Source organism: Ctenopharyngodon idella, chromosome 8 (genome assembly GCF_019924925.1).
Source record: "Ctenopharyngodon idella isolate HZGC_01 chromosome 8, HZGC01, whole genome shotgun sequence".
NCBI classification, from domain to species: domain Eukaryota; kingdom Metazoa; phylum Chordata; class Actinopteri; order Cypriniformes; family Xenocyprididae; genus Ctenopharyngodon; species Ctenopharyngodon idella.
This window is the reverse complement of record NC_067227.1, coordinates 160,295-175,030: the sequence shown is the minus strand read 5'-3', so window position 1 is coordinate 175,030 and position 14,736 is coordinate 160,295. Positions and strand designations below refer to the sequence as shown.

General features: G+C 40.3%; 1 protein-coding gene across 1 annotated transcript in view; it reads left to right on the top strand.

Moving 5' to 3' along the window:
• Window positions 1-11,911, top strand: part of gnb1a (guanine nucleotide binding protein (G protein), beta polypeptide 1a) — a 43,076-nt gene extending 31,165 nt beyond the window's left edge. The window contains exons 3-11 of the mRNA XM_051902820.1: window positions 1,179-1,217; window positions 1,308-1,414; window positions 2,333-2,396; window positions 5,582-5,744; window positions 5,864-5,930; window positions 6,790-6,991; window positions 7,072-7,288; window positions 9,334-9,449; window positions 10,009-11,911. Coding sequence (XP_051758780.1) covers window positions 1,179-1,217; window positions 1,308-1,414; window positions 2,333-2,396; window positions 5,582-5,744; window positions 5,864-5,930; window positions 6,790-6,991; window positions 7,072-7,288; window positions 9,334-9,440 — 966 coding nt within the window. The 3' untranslated portion in view covers window positions 9,441-9,449; window positions 10,009-11,911. The remainder of the gene's footprint in view (window positions 1-1,178; window positions 1,218-1,307; window positions 1,415-2,332; window positions 2,397-5,581; window positions 5,745-5,863; window positions 5,931-6,789; window positions 6,992-7,071; window positions 7,289-9,333; window positions 9,450-10,008) is intronic.
• Window positions 11,912-14,736: the final 2,825 nt, after the last annotated feature.

Sequence of the window (14,736 nt, the reverse complement as noted above, 5' to 3'; positions counted from 1 at the left end):
TTTTTTTAGTAAATGACCGATGGTTTCTCTAGATAAGACTCTTATTCCTCGTCTGGGATCATGTAGAGCTCTTTGAAGCTGCACTGAAACTGACATTTGGACCTTCAACCCGTTGAACCCCAGTGAAGTCCACTATATGGAGAAAAATCCTGGAATGTTTTCATCAAAAACCTTCATTTCTTTTTGATTGAAGAAAGAAACACAAAATATCCTGGATGACATAGGGGTGAGTAAATTATCAGGAAATTTTAATTCCGAAGTGAACTAATCCTTTAAGTCTTGCCATGTGCTTGTCCTTCTAACAAACAAATCGGTCATTCACTTGTCTGAGTAAAAACGTTGCTTGTCCAGAAAAAAATTGCATTTTTTGTGGTAATATTCTTATTTACCTTCATGTTTTGCAGCAGGACAGCAATTGCTAGTAAATTTTCTTTGCAGGAATGTAATATGAAGATTGTATTAAGTAATATTTATCATTAGCAACACTCATTACGCTCCCTCGCTGATTTTGTCACAAATTTGTTTGTTTTTATTTCAAACACTGACATGCAGTGTCATAACCAGGCCTGATGAGTGAGTGGTGAGTTTTTATCTTAAGATGGGTTCACACTGTAGGGATTTTGGTCACAATTTGGCCATCTGAGACAAATGCTGAGAACCCTTTAAGATTCCTCTGATCCTAGGCCAAAATCTGAAGTCTTTGGTCGTTAGTTTGACATGTTCACCGACAGCTGATTAATGACTATTGCGATCAACTTTTAACTCAGACGAAATTCTGGAAGTGTCAGAAGATTTGACACACAGCTCGCAGTTACAGAAGTCATGGATTAATGATGAAACTCCAGACGAGTCTTCTAGCGTGCGTCCATTTTTAACGCATCTTGACTGTCGAACAGTCTGACAAGCAACAGTCACAAAGGACTATTATATATCGTACAGTGTGCACCCGGCTTTAATCAACTGCCACAAGCAACAAGACATTTTGCCGCTCACTCAGGACAATTTCAGTCATGTGACACATTGGCACAAAATCCTCGAGATGGAAAACCGAAGCACACTTTAGGCTTCACGCTTTCTGGATGGTGCCTGGTTATGACACTTCTTTGCATCTTTACTTCTGCATCTGTCCAAAGTTTTGTATTTGTAAATGTGGCTTTATCTGTGTTTTACTTCTCAAGGATGCACGGAAAGCATGTGCGGATGCCACCCTCTCTCAGGTAAGACTTTCAAATCATGTTGTCGTATTCAGATAGAGTTTCATTTGGGTGTCTTTTCAATTAGATTCTGTTCTCATGTGTTTCTGGCAGATCACAGCCAATATTGAGCCTGTGGGGCGGATTCAGATGCGCACTAGACGGACACTGAGGGGCCACTTGGCGAAGATCTACGCCATGCACTGGGGCACTGACTCAAGGTGATCCATGAGCCCTGTGCCATGAACTAGTACAGCTGTGACGGTTCATCCGTGTTGAGGATAATAGTGCAGAGGAGTCATGTTTTATGATCTCCAGCAGGCTGATCAACACGTCAAAGATGATCATGTGTCCTAAAACACACCCCGTGTTGACCATGACACCTGCCGAAGCAGTGAAAAACAAAAAAATCTCTTCATAGGATATGAATCAATGGCAGTGCTCATATCATGAGATTGTTGTGACTTACAATTCATCACAAATACTTCATCTAAAATAGGGATGCGTGACATTATTGGAACGTCATCGGAATCAGAAAATATAGGCTTAAAATGTAATAATCGGCATCAGCCCGATATAAAAAAATTATGCTGACGTGCGTTGCTCAGATAACACGTTGATCATGTGCCTGCGATAACTCGCGTGTGCAAGAGTTGAAAAATAAGTTGAAAAATATTGAGTTTCGGCAAAATTCCAATATCATGCATCTCTAATCTAAGCACACCAACCTCCATTTAGGGCTAAAATAGAATACACACAAATCATAGTGAAAATAGATGATATAATTAATAATGATGAATATTACATGTTATTTTAAGGTGGTCTGATTAAACACGTTTGGCATTAAGGAAATCCTTAGAGGATCCGTGTGTATTTCAGTGCCTGTGTTCTTCATAGAAATAGAAGCAGCAGCTCATCTCCTCATCTGTGTCACTGCCTGTCATTTAACTTTGTGTGAAGCTGTAACTACCACGAACATTTCTAATTACTTAAATCTTTAGTTACATTGAAACCGGAGCACTTTGCGTTCACTATTCGGCATGTTTTATATACATTTTATATTGATCAGACTTCACAAAATGATCATTATGCTCATTGTTCTCTGTTTCTTTATTTACACCCTCTCTCTGTGTTTTCAGGCTTCTTGTTAGTGCTTCCCAGGATGGAAAACTTATCATCTGGGACAGCTATACTACAAACAAGGTAAAAGTGAAAGCCAATGCCATGTGTGAACTGATGGTTTCATTTAGTGATTGAACATGTTAAATAACTTCTTAGCCTGGATTCTCTCAACTGATTTCATGATGTGCATCCTGTGATGCTTTTAAAACCAACTATATAATCTATATAAACTATTTTAATATTTGGAGGAGGAAAAAACGAGCTGTCAGTCACACTGAAGCTGTCAATCACTTCACTTCAGCGCGAGTTCTGCACTCTTACAGAAAACTCCCATTATGATAATAAAGTGTCTAGACTGCATGGTGAATCACTTAATTACATTGTGTTTATACAGGGGTTGGACAATGAAACTGAAACACTGGCCAATATATTGTTGGTGGTTTCACGCCTATATATATTTTCACTAAGTTTACATTCCTTCAGTAAGAGCATAGTGTGAAGGTTGAATTAGCAGAGCAATAGCACAGCTGTACATAAAATATTGCAACATAATGGGAGACATATCAGAATTCGAAAGAGGACAAATTGTTGGTGCACGTCTCGCTGGCTCATCTGTGACCAGGACAGCAAGTCTTTGTGGTGTATTGAGAGCGATGGTATTCAGGGTAATTTCGGCATACCACCACATTCTAGGACGAACGTCATCCAACAGGACTAACTGTCTGAAAGGGATGTCCAGGTACTAACCCGGATTGTATCCAAAAAACATAAAACCACAGCTGCCCAACTCACTGCAGAATTAATTGCGCATCTCGACTCTCCTGTTTCGATCTAAACTGTTAGTCGGGAGTCCGTATTCATGGTTGGGCTGCTATAGCCAAACCTTTGGTTACATGTATTCTCCGAGTCCACCTTCACTGTCTTTTCCATGTTCGTTGGAGTTACGGTGTGGAGAAACCCTAAAGAGGTTTAACGCCCTACTGTTGCTGCCCAGAGTGAAGCACAGGCGGTGGATCAGTGATGGTTTGGGCTGCAACATCATGGCATTCCATACTGTGCTTGATGGGTGCGTCACTGTTACCAAACCATTCTGGAGGACCATGTGCACCTAATGGTTCAAACATTAGCCGCGTTTCCACTGTCGGGCCAGTAGCCCCGCAGCGCTGCCCTAAAACCCGCCCTTGACACACCTCCATAGAGCGAGGTCACATAACCCCACCATTACACCAGCTGACTGAGAACTAGCTAGATCACAAAATGAGCATGACTGAAGTGAACGTTTGGTCTTTAATTAAAGACTTAAGATTCCAACATCAGTATTTGACCAATGTTTTATAATTAAAAACGTTACAGTAACAGTAATTTATTAATTTGTGTCAGTAGCTCACATCAACCATGCTGAATCAAACTGGATTTTACCATTTCACATAAAAAGAAAACATACCTATTTAGTTGCACCTGCTTCCATTTATTTACGATCACAAGAATGCACAAAACAACTCAATTAAGGCTTTTAAAATTTAAAATCCAAAGGCTTACACATTTAGAAATACATTGATAAAATATCATATGTCTACGCCACATTTCTGAGCATTTCTATTGATTGTCCTCGAAATTATGCGATGATTGCAATCCGAGGAGTTTTGAGCGATCTCTCTCTATAATGTTATTCTTTCAGCCAGAGCAACAGAGGGAGCTCACGAGAGGAAAAAAGGAGTTATGAGTTATACGAGTTAGCTGGAGTGTACGACAGATGCGGATGCATTAGTCCGGTATCAACAAAGGCACAGGGAAGAGAACATTAAACCAAATAAATACACGATTATAATCATATATTAGTTGTCTACATTCCCCAAGCAGTTTCTGGTATTTTCCATAAACGTGTGTATTTATTATCAAAATGGTTAGCATAAGTAGTCTTTAGCATCGCATATAAGTATATTTCTGCCTCGCACGGTGATCAGAATCCCCATTGGATCGCAAGGAAGTTATTTCAAACACTCGCTGGTGTCTGAAAGTGAGTTTTGAGCTGAAAATTGTTTAAAGTGTCTTAAATGTTGAGGTTAGCTGGTAGCCTGATATAATAACATAGGAAATGAGCAGCGGTGTTGACCGTCTCCTGACTCAGGTAAACTCCGCCTCTGTCCATGACCACTCCTCAAGCCTCCGCTTTGGATCAAGGTATTTGGTGGGCCAAAAACCCTCACCGTTGGCCCCGAGGAAGCCCCGATGAGGCCCGATAAAGCCCCAGAAGTGGAAACACGACTGGCCCTGGTACACACTAGCACGCTCGCCTTTGGCCCGACAATGGAAACACGGCTATTGTATCCTGAAGGTGGTCGTGTATCAGCACGATAATGCACCAATACACACAGCAAGACTGGTGACGAAATGGTTTGATGAACATAAAAGTGAAGTTGAACATTTCCTATGGCCTGCACAGTCACCAGATCTGAATATTTATGAGCCACATCGGGGTATTTTGGAGGAGCGAGTCAGGAAACGTTTTCTTCCACCAGCATCACATAGTGACCTGAACACTATTCTGGCAGAGGAATGGTTCAAAAACCCCTCTGGCCACTGTGAAGGATTGTATTGGTCATTCCCAAGATGAATTGATGCTGTATTGGCCGCAATAGGAACCAAACAATTAGTTTACAAATTAGTATACCATAACTAATAAATGATTGTGGTCTAAAACCAGGTGTTTCAGTTTCATTATCCATCCCCTGTACTTGGTTATAATGAACAGATTCATGAACATGCATATTTTGATCAATTCATGAGCTCAGTAGACATGTCTGATTGGCTACAATGCTCACTGCTTTGAGAAATACATTGTAAATGGAAACCTTAGACACAAATAAGCATCAGCAGGTACAAAATTATGTCGGTACTCTGTAACAGCGGTACTAAACAAAGACTGGCAGTTTATTTTTATCATTTCAGGAGTTTTGATTGGCACCAGTACCTTTGACAAGTCTAAATGGGGGTGATCTCTATTTGGCAGAAATTATTAGCATTGCCTCCAAATATTTATTTCTCAAAGCTCCTAAATGAAACATTAAAGGAACCGGAATTGTTTAGAGGAATCAAAACCACGATCGAAATTCCTTTCTTTCCTGTGATGATTGTGCAATGACACAAGTAGAGCCGGCAAACCTGTTTTTATATTCTCATAAATCTAAAACTAGTTGATACAGATTCAACATTGGCAGCGAATGTGTCATATGAAAACTAAACCACTTTGATGTGTTGATGTGTAGGTGCACGCTATTCCGCTGCGCTCCTCGTGGGTGATGACTTGTGCATATGCGCCGTCTGGAAACTATGTGGCCTGTGGAGGCTTGGATAACATTTGCTCCATCTACAACCTAAAGACCCGTGAGGGGAACGTGCGTGTCAGCCGTGAGTTGGCTGGACACACAGGTAACCATTTTTCTAAAGTCTTGTATCTACATTTAAGCCTTAGTGTTTTTAAAGAACTGGGCTGAATTTGTGTCGTGTTTTGCTCTCCTTCCTGCCATTTAACTGCTGTCTTTACACAGGCTATCTGTCCTGCTGCCGTTTCCTGGATGATAACCAGATTGTCACTAGCTCAGGCGACACCAGCTGGTGAGTTTGGGTACTGCTTTAGAACAAAACACTCATGCTTATCAGCTTTATAGTTTACCGATGACATTGTCAACATACTTGAATATATGTTCGGCCAATGCATATATAGAAACTGATGTTCTTGTAAATTTGTCTGCTTTGTTTCTAAATGAACCCAAGTAATTTCACAAGAGGTGTTTTTAATGTTATAGTAGCATTCCGTTATTTTCATGAGTGCTGTATCAGATCTGTTAACAGGCCACATTACGAGACAATAATAAATGGAAATAAATATGTGGTTATGATCATTTTTAAACAGGTTGTTATGTTTGTACCACTAAACAGCAACACTTTTACCAATTGTTAGGGGTTATAAACGACTCAAATAATGATAATAATGGAGTTCAGCTATCTTTACAACTCTTAAGTTTTTCAAAAAGAAGCCTTTCGCAGCTCTTTGAGTTTTATCTGTTTTTTTTTTTTTCACATGTGAAAACTGTGGAAGCTTGTTTCCAGCATGGAATTAAAAAATAAAAAATGTGATCCTCGCAATTCTGAGTTTATAACTCACGATTCTGACTTTTTTCCTTCCAATTCCGAGTTTGACTCACGATTCTGAGTATTTTCCTCGCAATTCCGAGTTTAAAACCCACAATCCAGACTTTTTTTCTTTGCAATTCTGAGTTTATAACTTATGATTCTGGCAAGTCGCAAATAGTTTGTTTATTCCGGGTCAGAAAGAAGCTTCCATATAAAAAGAATGAAATCATATAAACATTGATTAAAAAGTGTACTTTATTATTATTAGCTTACTATTTCACAATACTAATAACAATAACTGGAACTTCCTGCATTGTGTTTTGTTTGTTGTTTCTTCCAGTGCTCTGTGGGATATTGAGACCGGGCAGCAGACAACCACGTTCGCAGGTCACACCGGTGATGTGATGTCACTGTCTCTGGCCCCAGACACCCGTCTGTTTGTGTCAGGCGCGTGTGACGCCTCTGCTAAGCTGTGGGACGTCAGAGAAGGCATGTGCAGACAAACCTTCACCGGCCACGAGTCCGACATCAACGCTATCTGTGTAAGCAGCACCTGCGCGCACTCCCTGAAATACACGCGTATGTTTCACGTGAAGTTAGTAACCTTGTTATCTCCTCTCAGTTTTTCCCCAATGGAAATGCATTTGCCACGGGCTCAGATGACGCCACCTGCAGGCTGTTTGACCTGCGTGCCGATCAGGAGCTGATGGTTTACTCTCACGACAACATCATCTGTGGGATCACCTCCGTGGCCTTTTCCAAAAGCGGACGCCTGCTGCTCGCCGGCTACGACGATTTCAACTGCAACGTGTGGGATGCTCTCAAAGCCGACCGCGCAGGTCAGTGTAAAAGATATTCTGCAGTGATGTTGATGCACGGATAACTTATTTCACAAACACACATCTAGAACTTCAGAATTACGAATGATGATGATGAAGCCAATGGTTTTGGTGTTCAAACACACCTAAACAAACTAGTCAGGCAGGTGTGTTTGAACCAATGAAGGACCAGTGAAATGCTTTCCCTCCTCCCAGTACCAGCAAAGAACTTATACTGACAAGAAGTGAAACTCAACAGAACGTTCCATTGCAACACCGGCGCCCAGCAGCGGCCTTGCGTTTCCGCCATTTTGGGGTGAAAGCGATTCGGCAGTCCACTAGTTTCTATGGCAATATCAGCTGCTTTGTTAAAAAAAAAAAAAAAAACGTACATTAAAGCTGAAATCCAACCTAAATGATGACAACACAGAATAAAATACTATCACTAGTGATCATCAAATCCTTTTAACAGTTTATTTTACACACTTTGTGTTTAAGTCTTCCACTTTTTTCACAAAAACCTTTGCTCTCTAGAAACCCAGTCAGTTTGGGTTAAAATTCTTTGAAGTTCAAGTATTAGCATTATAAACACTGAATTAATACCAACATATGAAATTAAATTAAGGACATGCATCAGGAAAATGGGGAATGTTGGACAATAAATATATAACGGAATATAACAGCTTGACAGTAAACTGTTTTTGTAGTGTTGTCTTATATTAATGTCCATTTAAAGCAAGACTATGTAAACAAAAAAACACAGCCACTGTGTCCAAAAGTGGGAATTATAGGATAACAGACACAGCAATGCATCATGTTCTATAAGATCACTATGTTTGTAGCGTGATCCAGGGGATTAAAACGTATATATGAAATATATTGTACGTTTTAATCCCCTGGATCACGCTACAAACATGATCTTAACTTTATTAATTATTAATTCATTACTTTACTATTAATAGTAAATATGTAAAGTTGCATGAAATGGAAATACTCAATAAACTAGGCTAACTACGTTACCTCAGATGTGTAATGGTTAGATTCCACGACTGATAACATAAAACATAGGCTAAGACAATACAACATTTACTGTAGGTGTCATAAAATTTACTGAACTTAAGAAATTTTCTATTGTGTTTCTGATTTGGCCGTGAGATTTGCAGATTTTGGGTGCGTAAGATGTGATGGATTCTATTGTCCAGTTGGCATTTTCACCCCAAAATGGCTGCCGCACTACCGAAACGCCACCTAGTAGCTGTTACCCAAAAAGCATCAGAGTTTCGCCTATTGGGTTCTATATCCTTTGGTACCGGTCAGCAACCTTGCGGCTGCATTTTGAACCAACTGCAAGCGATATAAAGATGAATGATTGAGACTCATGTATAGTGCATTTCAATAATCAAGTCTAGATGAGATCAAGGCATGGATAACTATCTCCAGATCCTTAAATGAGAGCAAAGATTTTAATTTGGCTATTTGCCTTATAAAAAGCTGCTCTTCCCCACAGTGCTTATGTTTCTCAAAATTTAGATCTGTGTCAAAGGTCACACCTAAGTTTTTATCACAAGGATAAACGTTTGATGACAGAATATCTAGATTACGAGTGTTATCAGAGACAACACCAGGGGGGCCAAAGACAACAGTCTCAGTTTTGCTCTCATTTAGTTGGAGAAAGTTTCTTAGAGTCCAGCAATTAACATCTTCAAAGCATTTAAAAAGAGCAGAATAAGATTAATCAGAGCTATGAGGAATGTAAATCTGAGTATCATCAGCGTAACAATATGAAATATTATATTTCCTCATAGAACCCAAGGGGAGTATGTATAGACAAAATAAAATAGGTCCCAGCAGGGACCCCTGAGGTACCCCACATTTAAAAATCGTAATTATGTCAAATGTTTAACGGGTAGTGTATTTATTTATGATATTGTTTTATTATCCAAACATCCTTATGAGAGTTATATCATTTTATTTCAAATGAATGTCAACAGGTGGGAGAAAAACATTAGATGCGTGTCAGGATGAGGTTTGGTTTAAAGTGACATGCACATGTTTTGTGTTTGCAGGAGTTTTGGCAGGTCACGATAACCGCGTCAGCTGCTTGGGCGTCACTGATGATGGGATGGCTGTGGCTACAGGCTCCTGGGATAGTTTCCTTAAGATCTGGAATTAAAGCCGCAAGGTAAACGGATCAGTTTTGGCTACTTGTCATTTAACAGGCTACAGGGTTCTGTTCCTGAAGTCAAACGTACAACCTTTGCCTTTCCAGACTCAATCCTTCAGTGCTCTTAACGTGAAAACAAGCAGCACATTTATTTTTGGAGAGCTCCAAATGCATCAGAAATGTTCTCGATTTCATCTGACGAGGAGCCGTATCATTCTTTTCGACTCAGATTTGCAAATAAGTAGTTTGATGCCTCAGAACCAAGACTCCATCAGCTGTACAAATGCATCTCTACTGCCATCTGCTGTTACAAACAGATTTTTGACTTTGGGTCACAGCTGATCATGGAACAGCATTCTTGTCACCTAAATACAGGGTCCCTGCAGGTCCCTGAAAAGTTTTAAATTCAGTTGGATCAAATTGAAAGCCATAAAAAGTCTTAAATATTATAAAAAAAAAGTCTTAAGCATTTAATATGTCATCAATTTTGTTCCAGCTTGTTTAATTAACTTAATTAAAAAAATGTCTTAGAGTTGTAAATTTGATTTTAAGAATTTTTTTTTTCCTTTCTTCCCAGATCGCATCCGGACTCTAAGGTTGACTGGAAGACCATTCCAAAATGAAATTGTTCGATTTTATTCTCCTTTCTCCTTCTCAAACAACAGAACTGACCCCAACATCTATAAACGACAAAAGAGCAAAAATTTCTCCTTTGGAAAAGAAAAAAAAAGAGCACAATTGTTACACTCAGCTAGATTGTAGTTGGTAAAGGGGTGAAAGTTGATAATTGTGCATCCTTCTGGGACCATTTTCTGAGAACATAAAGACACTCATTCCACTGCTATTGTCATTATGCTAACGTCATTATCTTTAACACAAAAGCAGGCGTTTTTTCTAAAAGAAACTTGCTCGATAGCTTTATGGGCCTTTTTTGGACCTCTCCCCCCCCCCAGTCAGGATCGCAGGCGTGTTTTTTTTTGTCTTCTAGTTTTTAAATATTTTGGGATCAAATTTGTTGTTAAGAATTAAAACATTTTCAATGTTGTCAAAATCTCTCAGAGCTTCTTTACCTAAAGGATTTGATCAGGGGTCCACTAGCTGCTATCAGGCCTGTATATTTAGTCCCGGGAAATTCAATTATTAACTTTTTTTTTTTTTTTTTTGGTCTAGTTGCAATTTTTTTGTTTTTGTTTGCACAAGTAATACAATTTTGCAAATATGTTAACTAACCAAGCACGTGCTGTTCATGATGACGAATGCTCGATTTTCGAAGATGAAACCATGTCAATTTTAACCATACTTCCTCTCATGCTTTTTTGGAAAATGTCGAGTAATTCAATGAAGATTAACCAATCATTTTAATAATTTTATTTTATATTTTTCTTATCCAATTTTTTCTCTCTTTGATGTGGAGGATGTTGAAGGAGGGGTGGGCAGTTCTTAATTTTTTTTGGTTTCGACAGAGGTGCCCGTTTTGTGCTTGGAAAACAGTTACTACTCTGTGAATGACATGTTGTATAAATCAATGTTTGAAAATAATGATATTGAAAACTTTTTAAGTTAAAAAATCAACAAAAAAAAAATCTTATTTTGGTTGTCTGCCATGGGTGGGAAACTCGTAGAATCGCATGCTGTAGAATTGCTTAAAAGAGGTGCATATGGAACTAAGTCCTTGATGTTTTCTTTTTTTTGTTTTTTAAAAAATAACCTGTTAAATAGATCACCACAGTATTTATTTTACTTTTTTCTTTTTTTTTCTTTTGCTACTCTGTGCATACACAATTTAGTTTAACTTTCAAAGCTATGCACTTAAGAGAAGCAAACATGTTGATCACAAAAATGAATGGTGAGTTGTTCTGTCCCTGGAGAGTTTGTGAATCCCCACAAACACACACATACACACACACACTTGCACACACACACTGACCCTGTACAAACACAAACACACACTCAAATAACTAGAACAAAGAAATCTCTCTCTCTGTAGCAAAAGAAAAATTTCAGATACAAAGACAGTGCTAGAGACATTTTGTAACAAACAGGTTTTCTGTTCTTTAATAAAAAGGAAAAAAAAAAATAACAGCATTTGAATGGCAGAACTTTTCTGTCATTCCCTCGACATGTATCAAGAAAAGCGCTCTTTCCTTAGCTGTAGTGGCATTTCTTCCATTCTGTTATTTCTCTGCAACATTCTGTACAAAAACAAAAAAGTGCTGTCGTTGTGCGTTAGGCCTGGAGTTGGCAAGAAAAATAAAAGACTAAAAAAAGAACTAAATTTGCTTTTCTTTCTCCCTCTCTTCCCTGTCCTCTCCTCGCCTCTCTCCATACGAATAACTTACAGCTCTGCATCCCCCACTGTACCCTTATCCATCTTTTGTATTTAATTTTAAAGTCAGTGTACAACAGAAAGCTGGATGCAAGATAGAAACTATATTAAAATGTACTGTTATTTAAGATGTAATAAAAGCAGTTTGAGACGATCTTATGTTGTTTCTCCTTTTTAATGAATTCATGATTTACTGCCATCTTCAGCATCCCTGAAAGAAGATGAGACATGTAATATTGCATTATGCGCAAAGGGCAGTACAAATATATATATATATATATATAATTTTATGCCAAAGACTGAAGGTTATGCACAGGTTTTGTCTATAGGTGGTGGTATAACAAAACTTTTATAGTATTCTTAGGGCACAGGGTCGTATGCTAGTTTACATTTCCTCACTGGCACAGTTTGGCCACAATATATCATAAAATAATTCTAATAATAATAAATAATAACTTGTTACATTTATATAGCGCTTTTCTGGGTACTCAAAGCGCTTTACATATGGAAGGGGGAATCTCCTCAACCACCACCAATGTGCAGCATCCAGCTGGATGTTGCGACGGCAGCCATATTGCACCAGAACGCCCACCACACACCAGCTTATTGGTGAAGAAGGAGATGGGGTGATGAAGCCAATCAGTATATGGGGATGATTAGGAGGCCATGATGGACAGAGGCCAGTGGGCAAATTTGGCCAGGATGTCTGGGTAAGCCTCTACTCTTTTTCGAAGGACATCCTGGGATTTTTAATGACCACAGAGAGTCAGGACCTCGGTTTAACGCCTCATCTGAAATAACCATATAACCGTAAGTACATTACTGATAACTATACTTCTCACTAATTGCATTTCCACCATTGACATTTTTAGGTTTTCCCCCAAACTGAAAAGAAATACAGCATATAAAGGTTTCTGTAACTAGTGTACAAAGCATTTAAAAATTGAATGTGACAAGTGCTTGTGAAAATATAGCTGCAAGCAGTGATTATTGGGGGCAAAGAACGCTGTTGGCAAAATGCCAGTTGAACACGTCAGTCTGGTGTTCAAATTGACGTCAGGGGATGACTGCACGTATGAAGTTTCATGTCAATACACCAAAGCATTGTTGAAATCGGAGCATGTAAGTGGAGCAGGGAGCGCCTTTCTGAAGGCTCAGGGCTCGCTCACTCAACCCAGAATGCTCTGATATGCTGGTTCGAGAATAAATTAGCAATAGGTCTAAGATTGTTGAGTTCAGATATTATTTTAATAAAGTTGCAAACCTTCACCAGACCAGGGCTAGGCAACAGTGGTCCTGGAGATCCACTGTCCTGCAAAGTTCAGCGCCAACCCTTATCTCAAACACCTGAACAAGCTAATTAATGTCTTCAGGATTACTAAGGCTACTGGCAAGTGAGGTTTTTTTTTCAGGGTTGGAGCTAAACTCTGCAGGACAGCAGCTCTCCAGGACCAATGTTGCCTGTCAACGTTACCTACCCCTGACATAGACTAAATGCAATAATGTGTTGGTCCCACTTTTGCTGCCAAAACAGCCCTGACCCATCGAGGCATGGACTCCTCTAGACCCCTGAAGGTGTGCTGTGGTATCTGGACCAAGATGTTAGCAGCAGATCCTTTAAGTCCTGTGAGTTGTGAGGTGGAGCCTCCATGGATCGGACTTGTTTGTTCAGCACATCCCACAGATGCTCGATTGGATTGAGATCTGGGGAATTTGGAGGCAAAGTCAACACCTCAAACTCGTTGTGCTCCTCAAACCATTCTGAACCATTTTTGCTTTGTGGCAGGAGCATTATCCTGCTGAAAGAGGCCACAGACACTGGGGAATACTGTTTCCGTGAAAGGGTGTACATGGTCTGCAACAATGCCTAGGTAGGTGGTACGTGTCAAAGTAACATCCACATGGATGGCAGGACCCAAGGTTTCCCAGCAGAACATTGCCCAAAGCATCACACTGCCTCCGCCGGCTTGTCTTCTTCCCATAGTGCATCCTGGTGCCATGTGTGTTCCCCAGGTAAGCGATGCACACACACATGATGTAAAAGAAAACATGATTCATCAGACCAGGACACCTTCTTCCATTGCTCCGTGGTCCAGTTCTGATGCTCACGTGTCCACTGTTGGCTCTTTCGGCGGTGGACAGGGGTCAGCATGGGCACCCTGACTGGTCTGTGTCTATGCAGCCCCATACGCAACAAACCGATGCACTGTGTATTCTGACACCTTTCTATCAGAACCAGCATTAACTTCTTGAGCAGTTTGAGCTACAGTAGCTCATCTGTTGGATCGGACCACATGGGCCAGCCTTCGAGATGCTCTGACCCAGTCGTCTAGTCATCACAATTTGGTCCTTGTCAAACTCGCTCAAATCCTTACACTTGCCCATTTTTCCTGTTTCTAACACATCAACTTTGAGGACAAAAATGTTCACTTGCTGCCTAATACATCCCCCCACTAATGTTTATGACCACTGACAGGTGAAGTGAATATGTTATGCCTGATCGGTGTATAGATGTTCTTTCTGCGAGGAAATGACAGTCAGGACCCTCCGTGCCAGAGTTTCCACAGTCCTGAACTGTGCGCTAGCTGCCCCTTCGCCTCCACCTCCTGCCACTGTCGAGCTGCGGAAGGAGATGTTCGAGGCAGCCACGTGCAATAGGCCACTCTGATGTTCGCACATCGACGCAACTCCAGCATGCGCACCGGTCGGGGTCTCCCATGTCCTATACTGAGGCCAGCTTTCGCCTCTCTGATGAAGCCCGCGACCTGATCTCTTTTGATGCTGCAGGCGAGGATGACAACAATGACGTTATGTCCACTGCGGCCTCATACTCTGGTAATTGGTCCTGTCATGAGTCTGAGGCTTCCCGCAGTGAGGTGACTGAGCCTCCAGCTGCGGTGGATGAGGAGCAGTTGAGGATCCTTTCAGAGAACCTGGGCCTTGACTGGTCACCACCGGAACAGCCAGCGAGGAACAGAA